This window comes from Onychostoma macrolepis, chromosome 22, assembly GCF_012432095.1.
Source record: "Onychostoma macrolepis isolate SWU-2019 chromosome 22, ASM1243209v1, whole genome shotgun sequence".
Classification (NCBI taxonomy): domain Eukaryota; kingdom Metazoa; phylum Chordata; class Actinopteri; order Cypriniformes; family Cyprinidae; genus Onychostoma; species Onychostoma macrolepis.
This window is the reverse complement of record NC_081176.1, coordinates 12,805,185-12,829,771: the sequence shown is the minus strand read 5'-3', so window position 1 is coordinate 12,829,771 and position 24,587 is coordinate 12,805,185. Positions and strand designations below refer to the sequence as shown.

The 24,587-nt window shown below is 39.7% G+C and overlaps 1 protein-coding gene across 2 annotated transcripts in view; it reads right to left on the bottom strand.

Annotated features, from left to right (window-relative positions):
* Positions 1-24,587, bottom strand: part of LOC131529786 (uncharacterized) — a 137,930-nt gene that overhangs the window by 78,569 nt on the left and 34,774 nt on the right. For both annotated transcript variants that reach the window (XM_058759681.1, XM_058759682.1), the window contains exons 8-12: positions 5,782-5,886; positions 4,203-4,319; positions 3,637-3,715; positions 2,021-2,216; positions 87-1,932 (exon numbers count right to left, since the gene is read on the bottom strand). In XM_058759681.1, coding sequence (XP_058615664.1) covers positions 87-1,932; positions 2,021-2,216; positions 3,637-3,715; positions 4,203-4,319; positions 5,782-5,886 — 2,343 coding nt within the window. The remainder of the gene's footprint in view (positions 1-86; positions 1,933-2,020; positions 2,217-3,636; positions 3,716-4,202; positions 4,320-5,781; positions 5,887-24,587) is intronic.

Sequence of the window (24,587 nt, the reverse complement as noted above, 5' to 3'; positions counted from 1 at the left end):
CAGCATATGAGTAAAAAAAATGAATTATAGAGGGTTATCGATATATATGTTTTTAATATGAGTGCAAAATATGACAAATTACTAACAAAGCTTTTTTGGAGGTTTTTATGACTGGTGACAGTCGAATGAGACACTCGTCTGATTTCTTGAATTTCTGAAGCTCAAACTCCTCCATTTCCTCCTCTGATGTCAACAACACAAAAGCCAAAGCAGACCACTGGGCAGGAGAAAGTTCAGCAGATGAGAGACTTCCTTTGCTGAGGTGGGTTTGAATCTCTTTTACCAAAGTTTGGTCGTTCAGTTCATTCAGACAGTAGAACAGATTGATGGATCTATCCGGAGAAAGATTATCTTGAAATTTTTGCTTGATGTACTCAACTATGTCCTTTGTGCTCTGGTCACTGCCGTCACTGCCATCTTGCTGTGTCAATAGACCTCGTAAGAGTGTTTTTTTAGACTTAAGTGACAAACCAAGAAGGAAGCGAAGGAATAGGTCCAGGTGTCCATTGTCACTCTCAAGCGCCTTGTCCACTGCAGTCTTGAGCAAATCAATCATGGTGTCATTTTGGTTTTCCTGTTCTGTAGACTCTTGAACAAATGCATTTTTCTTGTTGATGTCTAGAAACAGATGTGCATAAAGGGCTGCAATAAACTCTTGAATGCTCATGTGAACAAAGCAGTACATGGTACCAACAGTGATACCTGTTTCCTCCTTAAAGATCTGGGTACACATGCTTGAATACACTGATGCTTTAGAGACATCAATACCACAGGCTTCCAGATCTGTGTCATAGAAGATCAAGTTGTTTCTTTCCAGCTGATGAAATGCCAGATTCCCCAGTGAAAGGATGGCATCTTTATTCCAGGAAACATCTGGTGTATATTCTCCATCGTACTTTCGTCTACTCTGCAGCATCTGAAAGCGGAGAAAGTGTGTGTACATTTCTGTCAAAGTCTTAGGAGTGTCTTCAGTATTTGATTCCTGAAGTGTTTTGGAGGCGTCATCAGCCTGATTATTTTTCAGATCATTATTTCTTTTCTCCTCCAAAATCTTCTGGAGAACAGTGGCTGAAATCCAGCAGAAGACTGGGATGTGGCACATAATAAAGAGACTCTTTGATTGTTTAATGTGATCAATGATTTCTTTGGCCTGATTCTCATCCGTGAATCTTTTTCTGAAGTACTCCTCCTTTTGTGCATCATTGAACCCTCTGACCTCTGTCACCCGGTCGATACAGTCAGGGGGAATCTTACTGGCAGCTGCTGGTCTGGTGGTGATCCAGATGAGAGCAGAAGGAAGCAGATTTCCCTTGATGAGGTTTGTCAGGAGAACATCCAGAGAGGCTGGTGAAGATACATCACGCCACGTCTCATTCTCCTTAAAGTTTAGAGGAAGACGGCATTCATCCAATCCATCAAGGATGAACAGGACTTTGAATTTATCATTTCTTGTAAGGTTCAGTCCTTTTGTCTCTGGGAAAAACTGGCTTACAAGGCTCATCAAACCTTGTTTTTCTTTCTCCTTTAAGTTAATCTCTCTGAATGGAAGAGGAAATATAAAGTTGATATCTTGATTTTCTTTTCCTTCAGCCCAATCCAGAATAAACTTTTGAACAGAGATGGATTTCCCGATGCCAGCAACTCCTTTTGTCAGTACAGTTCTGATCTCCTTGTCTTGTTCAGATGCTTCAAACAAATTTGTGCATTCAACCTGTATCTCTTGTGACTCAGCACGCCTGCGAACTTTTTCAATCTGCCTTACCTCATGCTCAGTATTGACCTGTTCACTACCACCCTGAGTGATATAGAGATCTGTGTATATGTTCTTCAGAAGTGTGGAGTCGCCGTGCTTTGCAATTCCTTCAAACACACACTGATACTTTTTCTTCAGGTTTGATTTAAGTTGTCGTTGATGAATGAAGACCAGCTCATCTAAACAAACACAACAAGAACACTTGATCCTACTTTTCTTTCCTCATTTTATAAGTGAGAGTATGACAGATGCTCATGAGCCTCTTACCTTTTAGAGTGTCTGCAAGTTCATCTTGCTTCATATTTTTTAGGAAGTAAAGTGTGATATCAAGAGCTGCTTCTTTGACACTGCACATGTCCTCTATAAAGTCCTGGACAAAGTATTGTGTGTTCTCTTTTTTTAATATTTTCTTAAACTTTTCCAGTTCAGTCTTCAGAAATACAATTATTTTGTACTCAAGGTCCTAAAATCAAAGCATAAAAATAAAGATTACAACAATAAAATGTAATTAAATCTTACATCCACATACGAACATGAGGTCAAACACGTTACAGACAGGCAACAGTAAAAAGCATTATTGAAGCTGTGATAATGTAAGAAATATAACTACAAAATAGCAATGGTATAGACGAAAAATGACATTTTTAGAACATAAGTATTTAATATTTAATATAATTTTAGAACATCAGTTACAATAAGTTATCATCAGTTATCATATCAAACTTTATTCAATCATTTTAAGTCAAATTATTGAAAGTACCTCAAAAAATTTCAAACCAGTGTTTCCCTATGCAATTTACCAGGCACACTGCCACTCAGTGGCGTGGACTGGTGGGTTGCCAGGGGTTCCTGCCCCTTTGAGGTCTGATGCTAAAGTGTCCTTTTGGTACAGTGTAGGTGCCCCCGGTGTAGGTGTGAGGGGGACCCACCTCCAAAACCGCAATCACCCCCACCCCCACCCTCTCAGTCCACGTGGCCTCGAACGCTATTTCGCCCCTGCCCATATGGAGGTCTGTGCACGCCACTATGAGCATCGGTGCTGCAATTTCACATGACTCATTGATGATACTGATGCAACATTACATGTTAGTAAACTTCTTAGCAAAAACAGTAAAAAAAAAAAATGTAACAGAAAGAACCAGAACTGAGTTAGGGAAAATGAACATTTCCAAATGTCCACATGACTGTATATTATTCAGTATATGACTGTATATCATGCATAGCTTGCTAAATATTGATTGCATATAACTGTAACTTTAATGTTTTAACTGAATAATTTGTTAAGTAATTTAAGTTAGAATAGATTGTGTGTATGTTCCTACTGATAGCAGCACAAGCCATGCTGATATGAAAGCTGTAGAGGTTGTTTTTAATGAGATTTTCCTCTACCAACTTAAAAAAAAAAAAAAAAAAAAAAGAGTCCATCACAGCAGGGATGTTGACGTGTGCACAACTAAAATCATAAGGAAACACTGCAGACATTAATTAACTGTCATTTTTTCAACAAATAAAATATGCAATGTTACATTTCGTCACCTTGGAATTACAAGGTTCTATCTGACATTTTTGTCAAAATTGAATTATTTACATATTCTTATTCTGTGACAACTTATTTACATTATGTGATGGTTCTTTTGTAAGGTGTGTACATTTTGGGCCTTTTTTTTTTTAGAAAACAAAAAGGGTTCTATCTACAGAAGTCTATGGAACGGAACAACTTTGAAGCTCAACGTCTCATAACTGCTCAGAATGCAGAAAGAACCTTATAATTCCAAGGCGGCAATTTGTTGAATAATGTATTTGTTTGTTATAATATAAACCTTATTTTACTTTTTTTTTTTTTTTTACTTTATTTAATAATATAAACAATATTTTTTCCCCACCTGGAAGATCCAGACAAGACTTTCTCTGAAATTCTTTTTGAAGCGGTTATTCTGGAAGTCTGATTTCTCATATTGAATCCTGTTAGGGAAATAATTTACAATATTAGAGAATTTGTAGGAAACAGTATTTTTTATTTTTTTTTTTGCAAACAAAGCCATTCTCTAGATTTTTTTCTCTCTCTATTTGTTTATTTCATGAAAGCACACATAGATGTCCTTAATCTCTGAAAAATCGACTGATGACATCACATATCAATGGCTGAAAATGTCAGAAGGTCGTAGCCAATGTCAATATCATCACACAACTGACATGACAAAATAAATGTTGGCTTTTTAGGAACACAAGCATTTCTCTTGAACCTTTTGGTTTATGGGATGCAGAGCATTTTAGCACTTATTGTGAAGTGCTAAATTCGCTTTAAAAGGCAGAGCGTACACCCTTTCAAAAGCTAAGTTACATGTCATAGAAAAATGTATTATGCACTTTGGTATGGTTGACTATGCATATTGTAAATTAAACCTTTTAGTTAAATTGTGGTATCTAAAAGATAATTTTGTGTTCCCACCGGTTAAGAAGAAAAGTTGCCAGTTCCACATCATTCTTCATTCCCTTCTGTGCTTTTAGAGTTTCCCACCGTGTAAATTCTGCACCTATATTTACTGTGGTCTTCTGTCCTTTGTTGCTAAATCACACAAAAAAACAAATCATAATATGAAACAGGTTCACAGCTGTGTTTATCATTTCGGAGTGTCTATTTACACTAAGTGCAAATAGCCTGCCTTGTTGGCAGAGGCTATTTACACTAACTCCGACCACGAGCATGTCATTGGGCTAGTCAACACTACAAAAGACACCTCCAAACAACAGTGTCAGCGGCACAGTTGATAAAGTGCATGCTGTAGTCTTTTCAACGCGATCAACCCGAGTTCAAATCCGCCTTTTGGCGAACTTTTTGTCTCCTTTTCAAATCTCATATCATATTGCAAAGGCATTTAGTTTCAGTAAAAATGAAGGAAATAATCGAAAGGTTGAACATAAAGAATCAGTTAAGGTTATGGTAGGTGTAGGGAGGGCTTATTGTCCCAACAAGGCAGCATCCATTTAATAATTTGGATTAATACTATAATTTACACTCAATACATTATTATTGCATACTTTTTTATAACATACTACAATACTGAGGTGCAGATAATTGCCTCTATTTGCAATAATAAATAGCAGAAAATCCTGCTATTTTAATTTAGTGTAAATAAGATCTATAGCTATTTGCTTTTAGTGTAAATAGCATCTATCACTAAGAAAATATGCTATTTTCACAGTGTAAATAGCATCTATCGCTATTTACACTTAGCGCAAATAGCCGCTGCCTTATCATTTTGGGCAAACAATCATCAAAACTGCATGAGAGAGAAATAAACACTTCACTACAGGAAATTCCTTTGTTACTGATATCCGCACATGCTCTCGCTAGTCCTCCTCAGAAATGTGCACTTACAAAGTGTAAAAGTTAATGGTCATTCCAGTTCAGTGGTTCAAGTTTATTAATTTCTTTTATAAATGTATAGATGTGAAATTTAATATGCTGGTAATTTTACACATTTGATTCATCTAACTGAACAGAAAATATAAAGGTTTTGTTTACTAAAACAAAAATCTGAGATATCCCTGCTACATAGTTATGTTAGCTTGAACCCTTACAATAGTCTATGTTGCTAGCTATCTTGTTCTTATCATTAACTATGACTCATTTGTAATGAATGCTGCATTGGATTAACCTCTCTGTTGCACATGAATTCATTTCAAGCCCTGGTAATCAATCACACAGTTCTGCTATGAGTTAATAAATTTAATGAAATAAATTAAATCAATTTAATTTCTAAACTCTTTTTGAAAGGAAGGGTGACTTAAGCTATCTATTATTCTACCTGAATTTGATTACCAAAAACTTCCAGTCTGCCAGAGCAAACCCTGCTGTTTCATGCTAACTTCCATTCTGCTGCAGTTTTCTACTGCTATGATGAAGATTCACACTAATTCCAGGAAATTTTCAAGGGTTTTCAGCAGTAGTAGTAGTATCATGATAAGTCCTAACCCTACCCCCAAAATTTCAGTAAAAACTTTTATTTTTTTAAATAAAGAAATACCTTTTGATAGATGATGGTTTTTTCTCACTGAATTTCGGTGGCTCATCCTTTGACCAGTTACTCTTCACAGACACAGAGCTGAACACATCTGAGCCTGATCTTTCTCTAAGGACACAAAGAGCAGAGAGAGAGAGTGACTTTTACAAACCATTCATTCTACACAAAACAAATAAATAAAAAAAATAACATTAAATAGATATAATCATATTCACATTAAACATCATACATTATACTGTATTCCTACTAGTGCTGTCAGAATTAGCGTGTTAACGCAGGCGATTATTTTTTTCAGTTTAACACGTTAATAATATTTAACGTCGTTAACGCAGGGGCAGAGCCTTGGGTTGGCCACCTCACTCATAACTGCTACTTCTGTCTCCTTTTTCTTGACAAGAATTAATTTAGTCACAGAATGTCTTTACGACCACATTAAACGGGAGACGTTTCAGGCACGCACTTCAGCACCAGGCGTGAGTCAAACGAGCGTGGAAACGGTATGTGCCAACACATTCTCACTCCCAACTCGTCACATATTGAAGCTTGGTCAGGACCACATGGCATCGCTTTTTGACGCTCAAAGTACCCTTTTAGCGTCATTTTTCGATGTGCAGGGTCCTCTGATGTTTTCAGTTGTTTGTCTTAATTTAGAGGTTTGCATGCATTTGTAAAAAATTAAAATAATTTTATATAAATTTATACTTTCATTGGAGCACCTAACCCCTCCACTACGTTAAACCTAGCCACCTCTGAACAATATACGAGACATACAAGAGCCAATAGCATTTAACAACCAAAGCTGACGTAAGGCTTCTTCTGGTGGCATTTTTTGAAATTGCGCACAGACTGCAGCACACAGGAAGAGCTTTATGTCGGACGGAGACAGCGATCGTGTCTATTCTTCTCACAAATCAAACGTTTTGCCTCAGAAGACATGGAATATTAATACTGTTTGAATAAATAATGACGGTAGTTATATCTGCCTGTTATATCTTGTGTTTTATTGACAAATGGTAGGTTTAGGGGCAGGTTACATGTAAATAATGTAATATAAATAAAACTGTTGTGACTGTTTACATTGAAAAATCACACCCCAACATATATGCAATAATGGCAATTTTATTACCAAATACATAATTTAATTATGACGATAAAATTCCCAGTCCCTTTTGCGTCGGCATATTGACGCCAAGTGTTTCTTATTTAAAGCGACGGAGGACAATGATGCTAAAGAGGTACCCTGTGCCTCAAAAAGTGATGCCAAAGGGTCCTGACCAAGCATCAATATGTGACGAGTCGGGAGTGAGAACGTGTTGCATGTGCTTGTAGCGTGTGATTTTCGATTGCACGCACAAAGGCACCGGCGCGCTGTAGCCTTTATCATTTCATATCAAAGTGCAAATGAAACTACATGCATGCAGTGTCGTGGTCAGTTAAGTCATGAAGATACCAAAAAATATTAAAAGCTGCCTTAAAACTGCGCATGCATGTAATATGTTATATATGAGTCACATTCAGGAACGTGTCTCTGAAATGGTTTTCCAAACTGTTCTGGAGCATGCCAGCACTGTCTCCCTCATCTAACAGACTCGAATCAACTCATTAGTAGAGACTTTAAGAAAAGGTAAAGAGAGTTGAGAGAATATTGTCAGATCTGTCACGTTCAGCAGCGACAGTTCTTAAAGAAATAGCAGCCAAAACAACCTAATAACCAGCTGATGTGATATATGTTAATCAAAGAAAAATAGAAAAAAAGAGGAAATCAATAACTTTTATAGCTTTAAGGATTCATCTGTATTTAGTTTAGTATTTAGTGTTTGATAACTTTATTCAATTTCTGTTTATTTCTGCTGCGGGGCATGCATTTTAAATGTTAAAATGCTCTTAATTATACTGTAATGTTGAATGGCTATAGTCAATGGTTAAATATTAGGGGGAACATTTTTTATAGGGAAATCAGTATTAATTGGTATCAGTGATACTGGCCTTCAGTCAAAAAATATGCCATTAAACAAATATTAAAAATATACTGTCTTTATGTTGTTTTTACATTAATTTGAAGATTGAATGTGAAATCGTTGCAATATGAAAGTATATTTAAAGACTTTAATGTTAGGTGGGATTAATTGCGATTAATCTCAGAAAAAATGTGTGATTAGTTTTTTAATCGATTGACAGCACTAATTTCCACGTCTGCTATAAAACACACAATAAATTAGATTACCAATTAAAACCAAACCACCAAACTCATTCACTGTAACCAGGAATTCCTTAACACCCCAATTCCATTTAAAAATGGAATATTATCAATATGCTTGTAACAGATTTATTTCATTACCACTCGTGATTCCACCAGGGATTTAAATAAACTTATACTACAGGTAGTTTTACTACAGGAAATTCCTTTGTTACTGATATCCGCACATGCTCTCTCTAGTCCTCCTCAGAAATGTGCACTTACAAAGTGTAAACGTTAATGCTCATTCCAGTTCAGTGGTTCAAATGTATTAATTTCTTATATAAATGTATAGATGTGAAATTTAATATGCTAGTAATTTTACACATTTGATAAATCTAACTGAACAAAAAATATAAAGGTTTTGTTTACCAACTAAAACAAAAATCAGAGATGTCCCTGCTACATAGTTATGTTAGCTTGAACCCTTACAATAGGCAAGGCAAGTTTATTTCTATAGCACATTTCATACACAGTGGTAATTCAAAGTGCTTTACATAAAAGGAAGTGAAATAGTCATTAAAAATAATAATAAAAACAAGGAATTTAAAATAATAATCACAACAATAAAAACAAAGTGATATAAAAATTGATTTAATAGAATTTAAAACATTTAAGAATAGAATTATTATACATAGTGCAATCTGTTCGGACGTAGCACAGTGCTCATTCAACAAATGCACAGCTAAACAGATGAGTTTTGAGTCTGGATTTGTTTTAGCACATCTGCTGGTTGAACTGCGGGCGGCATCATAGCTAAAAGCGGACTCCCCTTGTTTTGTGTAAACCCTTGGTATTTGTAACTGACTCGATCCTAATGATCTGAGTGGTCTGTTAGGTTTATATTCAGTGAGCATATCTGCAATGTATTTAGGTCCTAGGCCATTTAGAGATTTATAAACGAGTAAAAGTACTTTAAAATCAATCCTAAATGTAACTGGAAGCCAGTGTAAGGACTGGTGTGATATGCTCAAATTTTCTGGTTCTAGTCAGAATCCTGGCAGCAGCGTTCTGGATGAGCTGCAGCTGTCTAATGGCCTTCTTTGGAATGCCGGTGAGGAGACCATTACAATAATCCACCCTGCTGGTGATAAAGGCATGAACAAGTTTCTCCAAGTCTTGACTGGAAACAAAACATCTAATTCTTGCAATGTTTTTGAGATGATAGTATGCTGATTTAGTTACTGCTTTGACATGACTACTAAAACTAAGGTCTGTCTCCAGAAACACCCCAAGATTTTTGACTTGGTTTTTAGCTGTTTGACCCCTAGAGTCAAACTATGCATTCACCTTGAGAACTTCATCTTTGTTTCCAAATACAATGACTTCAGTTTTCTCCTTGTTTAACTGAAGAAAGTTCTGGCACATCCAACTGTTAATTTCATCAATGCATTGGCAGAGGAAGTCAATGGGGCTATAGTCATTTGGAGATAAGACTAGGTAAATCTGGGTATTGTCAGCAAAGCTGTGATAGGTAATTTGGTTCTTTCTCATTATTTGACTTAGTGGGAGCATATACAGGCAAAACAGGAGCGGTGCAAGAATTGAGCCTTGTGGGACTCCGCATGTCATGGACGTCCACTTAGACTTATGCTCTCCTATACTCACATAATAACCTCTTCCTTCTAAGTATGACCTGAACCACTTGAGTGCCATCCCAGAAAGCCCGACCCAGTTTTCCAGTCTCTCTAGAAGTATGGTATGATCAACAGTGTCAAACGCAGCACTAAGATCTAGTAGTACCAGCACTGATATTGACCAGAATCAGAATTGAAGCGAACATCATTTATTATCTTAATAAGTGCGGCCTCTGTGCTGTGATGTGCTCGGAAACCAGATTGAAAATTGTCCAGATATACATTTGAGTTTAAGTAGTTATTCAGCTGATTAAAAACATCTCAGGTTACGTCAGTGGCGAGCGCTGACTTTTTAAACTGGGTATGCTGAGTTCTAAAATTAAGACCCCTCCCCATCGCTTTTAGGACACACTCAAAGAGGAAAACACTGTGGCAGGTGTCATTTTAAAAGTATGCACATTCCTACCTTAGGTTATTAGGGCCCGAGCACCGAGGTGCGAGGACCCTCTTGGAATTGCTCCGTTTATTAGGGCCCGAGCACCGATGGTGTGAGGACCCTCTTGGAATTGCTCCGTTTATTATTCTTCTTCTTCTTCTTCTCCAAAGTGAATCGCATTTTTGAGGGCCTAAACATGCTCCAAAACTCATGAAACTTTGCACACGGGTCAGAACTGGCGAAAATTTACATCTGATATGGGTTTCAGAAGTGGGTGTGGCAAAATGGCTCGATAGCGCCACCTATAAAATTTCAAAAGAGTGCGCCTCGAGCTACGTTTTATGTACATGCACGAAAATCGGTACACACGTGTAACTCACCATTACCTACAAAAAAGTCTCATGGTACAAAATCCAAAACCCAACAGGAAGTATGTTATTTTGAATTTCCTGTACAATTTTTGTGCAGTTTTTGCAATTTCCAGGCATCGTACTTTGACGAACTCCTCCTACAGTTTTAATCGGATCGTCTTCAAATTTGCTGAGTGTAATCATAAGGCCTTTGCGATGTTAAATTGCGAAGATCTAGAGTTTTCGTCAAGGGGCGTGTCCCTGGCGGCCTGACAAAGTTTGATGTTTCGCCATGAAACAGGAAGTTGCTGTAACTCAGGTAAGCAGTGTTCAATCTGCCCCAAACTTCACACGTTTCATAGGAGTTCAGTCCTGAACACATCTGCATGCTCATATTCAGATATAGTCATAGCGCCACCTGCTGGCAACAGGAAGTGACATGTTTAACACTGTAATGGACTCCTAGGTGCATATTAAAAAAGTGTCAACAAGTGATAAATAGGCTGGCAGCATGCTTCAAGCATACTAAAACATGCTAGCAACACTTAGCTAAGTGCTAAAGCATGCTAGTAATGCAGTGAAACAGGAAGTTGCTGTAACTCAGGCATGCGGTGTTCAATCTGCCCCAAATTTAACAAGTTTGATAAGAGGCCTGTCCTGAACACATCTACATTCCCGTATTCGGGTACAGTCATAGCGCCACCTGCTGGCAACAGGAAGTGACATGTTTTAGACTGTGATGCACTATTAGCAACACATTAAAATATGCAATTGTGTGCTAAACATGTTAGCAACATGCTCAAACATGTTAGCTACACTTAGCTAAGTGCTAAAGTATGCTACTAACTCCAACAAACAGGAAGTTGTTGTAACTCAGGCATACAATGTCCAATCTGCCTCCAACTTCACATGTTTGATTACAGTCCTGGCCTGAAGTCATCTACATGCTCACATTCGGCTATAGTGATAGCGCCACCTACTGACAACAGGAAGTGACATGTTTTACACAGTGATGCACTTTTAGCAACACTGTAAATTATGCCATTGTGTGCTAAACATGCTAGAATAATGGTCAAACATGCTAGCAACACTTACTAAGTACTAAAGCATGTTATTAATACCATGACACAGGAAGTTGTTGTAACTCATGCATACAATGTCTTATGTGCCCCAAACTTCACACCTTTTATAATAGTCCTGGCCTAAACACATCAAAAGGCCAATATTCAGTTAAAATTATAGCGCCACCTGCTGGTGACAGGAAATGACTTGTTTCACACTAACTTAAACACGCAATGTCTGATCTGCCCCAAACTTGACATATTTAATAAGAGTCCTGGCCTTAACACATCTGAAGGCCAATATTCAGTTATAATCATACTGCCACCTTCTGGAGTAAATTAATTGTTTTACACTAACTTAAACATGCAATGTCCGGTCTGCCCCAAACTTCACATGTTTGATAAATGTGCTGGCCTGAACACATCTTAAGGCCAATATTCATTTATAGTGATGGTGCCACCTGTTGGCAACAGGAAATGACTTGTTTTACACTAACTTAAACATGCAATGTTCAATCTGCACCAAACTTCATATGTTTGATAAATGTGCTGGCCTGAAGACATCTACATGCCAATTTCCAGTTATACACATAGCGCCACCAGCTGGCAGCATGAAATTACTTGTTTCACACTAACTTAAACATGCAATGTCCGATCTGTCCCAAACTTCACACGTTTTATAAGAGTAATGGTCTTAACACATCTAAAGGCCAAAATCCCATTATAATCATAGCGCCACCTGCTGGCAAAAGGAAATTACTTGTTTTACACTAACTTAAGCATGCAATGTCCAATCTGCACCAAACTTCACATGTTTGGTAAGATTCATGGCCTGAAGACACCTAAAGGCCAATATTCTGTTATAATCATAGCGCCACCTTTTGGCAATAGGAAATGTCATGCTTTATAGTAACTCAAACATACTACTTTCAATCTGCATCAAACTTCATATGTTTGATAAAAGTGCTGCCCTGAAGACATCTACATGCCAATATTCAGTTATAGACATAGCACCACCAGCTGGCAGCAGGTTTGGCACATTTAAATAATTTTGACATATTCCTCTATGTTTGCCTTTTTAAATGCAAATTGCTCACCGTTCCCTCTCTCCCTGAAGCAACCGGTCGGCAGTGAGCCCGGGTGCGAGGGCCCATTCATCGCTGCTTGCAGCTTTAATTCTTCTTCTTCTTCTTCTTCTTCTTCTTCTCCAAAGTGAATCGCATTTTTGAGGGCCTAAACATGCTCCAAAACTCATGAAACTTTGCACACGGGTCAGAACTGGCGAAAATTTACATCTGATATGGGTTTCAGAAGTGGGTGTGGCAAAATGGCTCGATAGCGCCACCTATAATATTTCAAAAGAGTGCGCCTCGAGCTACGTTTTATGTACATGCACGAAAATCGGTACACACATGTAACACACCATTACCTACAAAAAAACCTCTTGGTACAAAATCCAAACCCCAACAGGAAGTACGTTATTTTGAATTTCCTGTTCGATTTTTGTGCAGTTTTTGCAATTTCCAGGCTTCGTACTTTGACGAACTCCTCCTACAGTTTTAATTGGATCGTCTTCAAATTTGCTGAGTGTAATCATAAGGCCTTTGCGATGTTAAATTGCGAAGATCTAGAGTTTTCGTCAAGGGCGTCTCCTGGGGCCTGACAAAGTTTGATGTTTCGCCATGAAACAGGAAGTTGCTGTAACTCAGGCAAGCAATGTCCGATCTGCCCCAAACTTCACACGTTTCATAGGAGTTCAGTCCTGAACACATCAGCATGCTCATATTCAGATATAGTCATAGCGCCACCTGCTGGCAACAGGAAGTGACATGTTTAACACTGTAATGGACTCCTAGGTGCATATTAAAAAGTGTCAACAAGTGATAAATAGGCTGACAGCATGCTACAAGCATACTAAAACATGCTAGCAATACTTAGCTAAGTGCTAAAGCATGCTAGTAATGCAGTGAAACAGGAAGTTGCTGTAACTCAGGTAAGCAGTGTTCAATCTGCCCCAAACTTCACACGTTTCATAGGAGTTCAGTCCTGAACACATCTACATGCTCATATTCAGATATAGTCATAGCGCCACCTGCTGGCAACAGGAAGTGACATGTTTAACACTGTAATGGACTCCTAGGTGCATATTAAAAAGTGTCAACAAGTGATAAATAGGCTGGCAGCATGCTAAAAGCATACTAAAACATGCTAGCAACACTTAGCTAAGTGCTAAAGCATGCTAGTAATGCAGTGAAACAGGAAGTTGCTGTAACTCAGGCATGCTGTGTCCAATCTGCCCCAAACTTCACACGTTTCATAGGAGTTCAGTCCTGAACACATCTACATGCTCATATTCAGATATAGTCATAGCGCCACCTGCTGGCAACAGGAAGTGACATGTTTAACACTGTAATGGACTCCTAGGTGCATATTAAAAAGTGTCAACAAGTGATAAATAGGCTGGCAGCATGCTAAAAGCATACTAAAACATGCTAGCAACACTTAGCTAAGTGCTAAAGCATGCTAGTAATGCAGTGAAACAGGAAGTTGCTGTAACTCAGGCATGCTGTGTCCAATCTTCCCCAAATTTAACAAGTTTGATAAGAGGCCTGTCCTGAACACATCTACATTCCCGTATTCGGGTATAGTCATAGCGCCACCTGCTGGCAACAGGAAGAGACATGTTTAACATTGTAATGGACTCCTAGGTGCATATTAAAAAGTGTCAACAAGTGATAAATAGGCTGGCAGCATGCTACAAGCATACTAAAACATGCTAGCAAAACTTAGCTAAGTGCTAAAGCATGCTAGTAATGCAGTGAAACGGGACGTTGCTGTAACTCAGGCATGCAGTGTCCAATCTGCCCCAAATTTTACAAGTTTGATAAGAGGCCTGTCCTGAACACATCTACATTCCCGTATTCGGGTATAGTCATAGCGCCACCTGCTGGCAACAGGAAGTGACATGTTTTAGACTGTGATGCACTATTAACAACACAGTAAAATATGCCATTGTGTGCTAAACATGTTATCAACATGCTCAGACATGTTAGCAACACTTAGCTAAGTGCTAAAGTATGCTACTAACTCCATCAAACAGGAAGTTGTTGTAACTCAGGCATACAATGTCCAATCTGCCTCCAACTTCACATGTTTGATTACAGTCCTGGCCTGAAGACATCTACATGCTCACATTCGGTTATAGTGATAGCGCCACCTACTGACAACAGGAAGTGACATGTTTTACACAGTGATGCACTTTTAGAAACACTGTAAATTATGCCATTGTGTGCTAAACTTGCTAGAATAATGGTCAAACATGATAGCAACGCTTACTAAGTACTAAAGCATGTTATTAATACCATGACACAGGAAGTTGTTGTAACTCATGCATACAATGTCTTATGTGCCCCAAACTTCACACCTTTTATAATAGTCCTGGCCTTAACACATCTGAAGGCCAATATTCAGTTATAATCATACTGCCACCTTCTGGCAACAGTAAATTACTTGTTTTACACTAACTTAAACATGCAATGTTCAATCTGCACCAAACTTCATATGTTTGATAAATGTGCTGGCCTGAAGATATCTACATGCCAATTTCCAGTTATATACATAGCGCCACCAGCTGGCAGCATGAAATTACTTGTTTCACACTAACTTAAACATGCAATGTCCGATCTGTCCCAAACTTCACACGTTTTATAAGAGTAATGGTCTTAACACATCTTAAGGCCAATATTCAGTTATAAACATACCGCCACCTGCTGGCAATAGGAAATTACTTGTTTTACACTAACTTAAACATGCAATGTCCAATCTGCACAAAACTTCACAAGTTCGATAAGAGTCCGGGCCTGAACACATCTAAAGGCCAAAATCCCATTATAATCATAACGCCACCTGCTGGCAACAGGAAATGGCTTGTTTTACACTAACTTAAACATGCAATGTCCAATCTGCACCAAACTTCACATGTTTGGTAAGAGTCATGGCCTGAAGACACCTAAAGGCCAATATTCAGTTATAATCATAGCGCCACCTTTTGGTTATAGGAAATGTCATGCTTTATAGTATCTCAAACATACTACTTTCAATCGGCATCAAACTTCATATGTTTGATAAAAGTGCTGCCCTGAAGACATCTACATGCCAATATTCAGTTATAGACATAGCGCCACCAGCTGGCAGCAGGTTTGGCACATATAAATAACTTTGACATATTCCTCTATGTTTGCCTTTTTAAATGCATATTGCTCACCGTTCCCTCTCTCCCTGAAGCAACCGGTCGGCGGTGAGCCCGGGTGCGAGGGCCCATTCATCGCTGCTTGCAGCTTTAATTTGTAAATGAAATTCATCTCCAATCCTTCTATCGTTTCAGGTTTATCCATAGTTATTCGAATGCTAGAAAAATTTTCCAAGTAAAACCAGCCAAATAACATTTACACGTAGTTACGTTATGATAGGCTACGTAATATTCAGTGGGGAGATGGGGGATTCCCCCGGTCTATACTTCTCTGCATCAACTGAATGATTTTTATTTTATTTTATTTTTTTCATTTATTTTTTATTCCCAGTGAATAGGAGTTAAACACTCCCACCCAGATGACAATAATAGACTATGCAAAATACCAAAACATAAATCAATAATAATAATAATAATATCTTTAAAATATTGCCAAGTAACGTTGCAAACAACAATAAAAATCACAGAAGGACTTTAACTGTAAGCGACACAAGTATACGGAAAACAAAGGTATTGTTTCCTATTTTTTCCTGATGTTTGTTATTATTTCAAATTTTATATACATTTTTATAAACTTTTTATTTTTTTTTATTTACTACTTAGACAATGTTAAAGACATTATTGTCAACATGTCTATGACCAGATATGTTTTTAGTGGACTTTCAAAATTTGCTTTGCTTGAGAAAGCATGAAAATATACAGTTATGATGTTTTTTGGTTTTTTTTGTTCATATGATTTCGTCAAGTTAGTTTTGCATCAAACACAATGTAATTTTCGGCAATTGAGAACTGGCAGCAACAGCGCATTTTTCCGCTTGGGCTATCGCTTCGCGGACAGCTTACCTCACGCATGAAATCATGCGCATACCAGCAAAACACTGAGAATGTGCTACAATACTGACGGGTCACAGCAAAAGAGCGAAGGCGCCAAAGCTGCAGAGAATCCGCTTACCCGGAAGCTTCCGTCACTGACGTAGATTTACAGAAAACGTATTAATTTATTCCCAGCACTTTATTAAGCTTCATGTCACATCTCAAATGATAAGGTATCAACTTATAATCATGTTTATATTAATTAGCCCGTGAACTCATTCTCTCAGATGGCCTGGGTATGCGGCGCATTCACAGCTTATATGGACGGAACGCCACTGGGTTACGTATGTAACCATGGTTCCCCAAAGGGAATGTGACGCTGCGTCCGGAGACGCTATGGAAATGCCTTCAGTGTGACCACGCTCTTAATCATATGTGTAATCAGTCCAAAGGATGGGCGAGACGTCACGGGCGGGGTGACGTAATGAACAGCTGGTAAAAAAAAGCACATGTGGTGGAACCGGCGTCAGCTTCTTGGAATGAAGCAAGTGCTGGCAGGGATGCCGGAAGTGTGGCTACGAGACGCAGCGTCTCGTTCCCTTCGGGGAACCATGGTTACATACGTAACCTGAGACGTTCCCCTTCAGGAATTCGAGCTGCGTCCAAAGACGCTATAGGAACGAGATGTCCACGCTGCCAAACTGACAAGTCCCTGCCTAGTGTGAACTAGGATGAGACAACAGAAGAGCCAAGAGTAGCTCGCAAGTCGAGGCCATAGAACCTCACAAATGTTAGGGGCATGGACCATCCTGCAGTGTTGCAGATGTCCTGCATAGACACACCTGCCAAAAAGGCCTTGGAGGCCGCCACACTCCAGGTTGAGTGGGCTCTGACTCCCATCAGTGTGGGGAGCTGAGAGGACTCATAGGCAGTGTTGATTGCATCCACAATCCACCTGCTGAGGGTCTGCTTCGTAGCAGGAAGACCCCTCTAAGGGGTCCCATAACACAATCAGCTGGTACGCCTTTCTCCACAGGGCAGCTCTGTGGACGTACGTGCCCAGTGCTCGCAATGGACACATACAATTAAGCTTCAGCTGGTTTGGCTCCCTAAAGGGAGGAGGACAGAAGGCCTGCAGTACGATGGGCTGTGGTGTAACAGAGGGAACTTTCGGGACATACCCCGCTCGAGGGTAGAGAAAAGGCTTTGGCCATGCCAGGCGCAAAGTCGAGATAGGCAGGGGCCACTGAGAGGGCCTGAAGATCACCAACTCTCTTGAGAGAGGAGATAGCCAAAAGGAAGGCAGTCTTGATGGTGAGGAGTCGGTCAGAGATCTCCTCGATGGGCTCGAAGGGAGCTCTGCAAAGAGCCTCTAGCACCACAGCCAAGTCCCATGTGGGGACACGGGACCGTACTGGGGGTCTCAGCCTCAGCGCACCGCGGAGGAAACGTGTAACGAGGGGGTGTCTACCCACTGACTGACCACCGAGAGGAGCGGGGTAGGCTGCAATGGCCGCCACGTAAAAACTTTAATGGTGGAGTGGGTTAACCCTGCGGAGAAACGGGCCTGCAGGAACTCCAGAACGGTACCAATCAGGCAGTTAACTGGGTCGAGTTGGCGGTCTCCGCACCATGAAGTGAAGGGTCTCCACTTCAGGGCGTACAGTTTCCTCGTAGAGGGAGCTCTGGATCGGAGGATGGTCTCAACAACCTCGGTTGAGAGACTGGAAGCTATGAGCTGTGCTATGAGCAAAAATTCTCCATATCTGCTTCACCACCTCTGGGTGAAGCATCCATTCCCCGGGCCTCAGCCCCTGTTTCGTCAGAATGTCTGCTCCCACATTTAGATGCCCAGGGATGTACACTGCTCTCAGTGAGAGGAGTTTGCCCTGGAACCACACAAGGACCTGGTGCGCCAGCTTGTACAAGGGGCGTGAATGGAGACCTCCCTGGTTGTTGATGTAAGAGACCACCGATGTGTTGTCGGTGCGCACCAACACATGATGATCTCTTAGGTCTGAGAGGAAGTGTCTCAGTGCCCGAAACACGGCTAGCATCTTCAGCCAATTGATGTGCCACATGAGATGGCGGCCGCGCCACAGACCACGGGCAGGGTGGCCATTCATGACCGCTCCCCAACCGGTGAGGGATGTGTCCGTCGCTAGCGTTACATGGCGACAAGGAGCTCCCAACACCGGGCCCTGAGACAAGAACCAAGGTTTCCTTCACATGTCTAAGGCGGGCGGTCTCCTTAGTGACGCGGAGAGACAAATCAGCAGTCCGCCGAAGCTCAGAGATGTCATCTGACTTTATCTCCTCGCCCTCATCCAACTCTTTCAGCAGGTCGGCTTGGTATGCCTGTAACACAGCCATTGTGTGCAGACACGCACCAGCCTGACCTGCTGCCGCATACCCTTTGCCCACCAATGCAGATGTAGTACGCAGCGGTTTGGTGGGCAATGCCGGAGCCTTCAGAGACGATGCACAAACTGTGTGTATCCCCGCTCGTGATGTAGCGAGGGCAGGGAGGAACACACAGTCTGAAACGTGATCTGCTATCGCCCTTATGTTTAGTCTTATCTAATGCTTTAGACACAATGATTTTATCTTGTGTGTAGCATATTTGCTTTATGAGATGAACATAATTAATCATAACGGGTTATCAATTATATATCCATCTTCAGGAATTAGCTATAGTATTAATAGTACAATAAAATGATTAGTTCGTCCGCAGTACGGACCCTTCTATTGAGTCTAAGGAAAATTATTCCTCTGGTCACGACAAATAATTTCCTTACTGAAGCATTGCTCCGAGCATTGTAGCAAGACCGGACGTTAAAGTGACTTCGTTCTGAGAGCAGCAGACACAGACTACCAAGTGTGCATACAGATGGATGTTTATTAAACTACACTACAGGGGAACATGTAACAGAACTAGACACAGACATACACACATTAAACATGGATGCCAACGTAAGGAAGGCACGGAGAGAGAGAGAGAGAGAGAGAGAGAGATTTTTTGATTTTTAATAATAAACTTTATTCAATCATAATTATACCAAACAAATTTCAGGTCCACACAAGATCAAAAATTAATTCCTCCTCCACCACAGTACAGAAAATAGAATTATAACACCACTGTAATCTAAAAGCTTCCCTATCTTTCATTGTTTTATAATACTTAAATTCCACAACAATCCTTGATTTGACAAAGGCCTTAAATAGAGATGTAATCTCTTGACCACGCCTATTCTCCATTCTGTTTTTCCTTGTTTTATAAATTACAAGTTTTGCCTGCCCAAACAGAAAATTGAGTAACTGCCATTTCACCTTTTGTTTTTGATTATATCCCGCCCCCAGAATAAATCCAACCGGTGTAAACTGTTCCCCACATTTACCACATAACAAATCCAACAAGTTAAAAAGCACTTGAAGCCTTACACACTCTAAAAAACAGTGAAAAATAGTTTCTCTAGATCCACAAAACACACATTTATCATCAACATTTGAATTAATGACTGAAACAAATGCATTAACAGCCACAGCCCCATGTAATATTCTCCATTGTAAGTCACCAGATCGCTTTATCAATGGTGGTTTATACAGCACTCTCCAAACTGGCTTCATTTCCTCATTCAACCCAAGTTTATCCCTCCATACTGTATCAACCCTCCCCTTTAAAGTCCCTTTATTAAAGACCTTCACAAAACATTTAAATTTTCCAATTCATTGAGATCCAACAAAGGACCTGACATTCCTTCCAAATCCGGTGTAATCCCCAGTCTTGGAAAAGGATCTGCTATATCCAAAGTCATATCCCCATTCTTAAAGTCCTTTAATAACAACAATTCCTCATTTGTCAACCTAGTTTTCCACATATTCAACATGAGTTGCGTGTGACGAACTGACCTCTGACCCAAGAAAGCAGCAACTGCATTTATATCGCTCAGCTCGGGTCCGGCCACATCAACTAGATGCTTCAGTGTCACCAACTTTGAAGCACACAGTATCTGCATAAGTCCTGGAAAACTCCCACCAGCAATGTCCATCCGTGCTCCTTTGATGAGGGGCTCCTCCAGTAACCAGTGCAAAGATTGTATCCCCTCCAACCTGCAAACTTTTAAAAGTCCCCACACTTTAAAAAGTCCACGATAAAAAAGAGGCAGTCCAGTCAAACGTAGTTGTTTAGCATCCATTAAGAACAGTCCCACATCCAATCCAAGTCCATCCACTGTATGTAAAATTACTTCTGCCATCTTTCTCCACACCAGATCCATAGGGCCAGTAAGGAATCTCTGAATGAACTGCAAACGAAAAGTTGCATGTCTACTTGGAAGGTGCACCAAACCTTGTCCCCCATCCTCTTTTGGAAGAAAAAGAACACTTTGAGGAACCCAGTGTAGACCATCCCAAAAAAAATTCACCAGAATCGTCTGTAACCGAGACAGTAATCCAACAGGTGGATCCACACATGATAATCTATGCCACAATGTAGAAGTGACTAAATTATTAATTATTAAAACTCTTCCTCTAAATGATAACTGTGAATGAATCCATTTCCATTTCTTTAATTTACCTTCTACTTTTTCAATCACCCCTTCCCAATTCTTTTGTTGGATGTTTGAATCCCCAAGATATACTCCTAGATATTTAAAACCTTCCTTCCTCCAAATCATCCCACCAGGCAAATTTGGCAGCCCTTTCTCCCATTTTCCAACAGCCAGTGCTTCACTCTTCTCCCAATTAACCTTTGCAGATGAAATTTTCCTAAAATCATTAACAATAAAAACCAGCTGGTTAATATCTTGTTGCCCATTTATCATAATCACTACATCATCAGCATAAGCTGAGATTTGATGCTGTATATCGTTTTGCAATAATAAACCCTTAATCCTAGATCTTAAACTATTCAGCAAAGGTTCAATAGATAGAGAGTAAAGCATGCCAGACAGCGCACAACCTTGTCTGATCCCTCTGCTAACCTTAAAAGGGGCACTCAAACCACCATTGATTTTCAGTAAACTCTCAGTGTCCTGGTACAACACTTTTATCATATCAATAAAACCAGAGCTAAAATTAAAAACCTCTAAGGTATCCCATAGGTACTGATGCTCAACTCTATCAAATGCTTTTTCTTGATCTATAGAAATAAGCCCCAAGTTTACCCCTAAAAGACTAGAGACACTTAAAACATCCCGTATGAGACAGACATTATCTGTGATTGACCTGCCCGGCACACAATACGTCTGGTCAAGATGAATGACCTGCCCCATCACCTTTCTCAGTCTATTGGCCAGAGTCTTAGAAAGGATCTTAAAGTCAGAACATAGCAGACTCACAGGTCGCCAGTTCTTAATCTCCTGTAGGTCACCTTTTTTAGGTAGTAGTGTGATCACTGCTCTCCTGCAACTCAGAGGCAAGGAGCCATCAATCAAACTTTCATTTAGGACTGCCAACAAATCCTCACTCAGCACAGCCCAAAATTCTTTATAAAACTCAACAGGGAGTCCATCTATACCAGGAGTTTTTCCACTCTCCATGCCCCTCAGAGCATTCAGAAGTTCCTCCTCAGAAAGGGGTCTCTCCAGCTCTGCCTTTGAGTCCTCCAAGACCTTTGGCAGACCTTCATAGAAACCAGCAGATAACACCTCATCCTTTCTATATTCACTCCTATACAATTTGTCATAAAACTGTACAGCTCGTTTTCTAATATCAGATGTTTCTGTTAATTCTTGCCCATTTTCAGACCGTAAGGAGTGAATATAGCGACTCTGACCATTCTTTTTTTCCAGACTAAAAAAAAACTTAGACGGGGCATCCATCTGCGTTAGATTCTGATAACGAGATCGGACCAGAGCCCCCTGTGCTTTAATGCCAAGCAAGTCTGCAAGAAGCGATGTCTTAGTTTTAAATGTCTCAATGTGTCCTCCCTCCCCAGTAGCCTCCACTAACCCTTGTGCCTCCATTATTTCAGATTCAAGTTTTTCCATTAAACTAGTGATGTCCCGAGAGACACTGAAAGTATACTGCTGACAAAGTAATTTCACTTCAACCTTTCCACAGTCCCACCACTGACGTAAATTTTTAAAACATTGCTTTCGTAGTCGAAAATTATTCCAGAAGAAAACAAAAACATCCCTAAAATTCACATCACTGAACAAGGAAGTATTAAAATGCCAGTATACACTCTTTGGCTTCACATTGGCTATAAACACATTACATGTGACAAGACAATGATCAGAAAAACCAGTTGGGGTAATAAAACAACTTTTCACAATATTACAGTGATGTCGAAAGCAATAAAACCTATCCAATCTGGCAAAGGAAATAAAATTTCCCCTATTATGTGCCCATGTATATTGTCTTACATCATTATTTAGATCCCTCCACACATCACATAAACAATGTGTTTTAATCAACTCCTTTAAAGCAAGACTTGAGGGAGCGTGAGGTTCCAAATGATTTCTATCCAGTCTGTAATTCTCTGTACAATTAAAGTCCCCACCCAAAAAAAGAACTTCATCAGAACTACAATTCTGTAATTTTACATCAACATCTTTGAGAAACAATACTCTTTCACTACCACTTGTAGGAGCATAAACATTAACAAAAACAGCCTTAAAATTTTCAAACTGAACTCTTATAAATAAAAGTCTGCCAGGTATCACATGTTTGACCTCGCAAGAAGAAGGCAAAACATTTTTAGCAAAGAGGATAGCCACCCCTCTAGTAGAGCTCATATGAGCAAACACCACTTCACCATCCCACTCCTTTTTCCAGTCACTTTCATTAAAACAATCACTGTGAGTTTCTTGAACATACATTACATCAATATTTTTTTGCTTGATGAGCTCAAAAAGCAGTGCTCTTTTATGCAAATCTCGGCCACCATTCAAGTTTAAAGAGCCCACCCTCAACACACTCATTAAAATAAAAAATATGAGAGGAAACAAAACACTCAAAACCATAAGAAAAAAAAGATTACGTGGTTTCAAAACCATCTTCATTTTGCAATTCTAATTTTAACTTGGAAACAAGTTTCTTCAGTCTGTATATTTCCTGTACTGTGAATTGTTCCCCTCCTTCACCTTTCATTAGCACTGTCACTGAATTGATAAACATTCTTCTGTCGGCAAAAAATTCCTCAAACTGAACATTCTTTGCATTCTTAGTTTTTGCAAAAATGACTTTATTTTGTCAAAATTATAGTCACTGCGTCGACTTCGTCCTGTCTTACTATCCACTGCTTCACTGTCAGAATCATCAATCATGCTGCCTTCAGAGTCATCAAGCTTTACAGATCCTGCTGTTGTTGGTCTGCTCATTTTAGCCATTTCCGAACTCTTCCTTGCCCTTTTCCTCTTAATGTTAGGTATTTTAAAAAGTGTTTCATCACTAACAATATCTGTCACCAACTCCTCCTCCTCCACAATAAATTCAGCCACACCAACAACATCAGCAGCCACATCGTGTTCTTCCTCCCCACTTTCTATGTTCCTTCCCATAACATCAGCAGACACTGCATCAGGTCCTTTCTCCCCACTGTTCAAAACCTGCCCCGCGGCATTACCGCCGTCCTCTCCGACAGCAGAACTCTCAGTGAGCGTTGCGCTGCCACTATCACGCACTGTTTCTCTACTCGGCCCTGGCTCAGAATCATTTACTCTCTCAGGACATACACGCCGAACGTGCCCTTCCTGCCCACATGAAAAACATCTCATCGTATCAGACGTTGCAAAAACAACATAATCAAACCCATCAACTTTAAATTTAAAAGACAAGTTCAAATCTTCCAAATCGCTCTTTAAGATCATATATAGCTGTCGTCTGAAACACACTACATGTTTAAGCAGGGGCGATTTACAACCTAAAGGAATCCTTTTCATTTGGGACACAATTTTACCATGTCTAGACAATTCATTAACCAAGGTCTCATCTTTAATAAAAGGTGGCACATTGGATAATATTATCCTTTTTGCCGGCTGAACCAAAGGTATTACCGGAGTGAAGGTGTCCTGAATTACTACTCCACTCTGAACTATACTGTTAACTTTCTCAATGGTATCAAGGAAGATAACAACAGCACT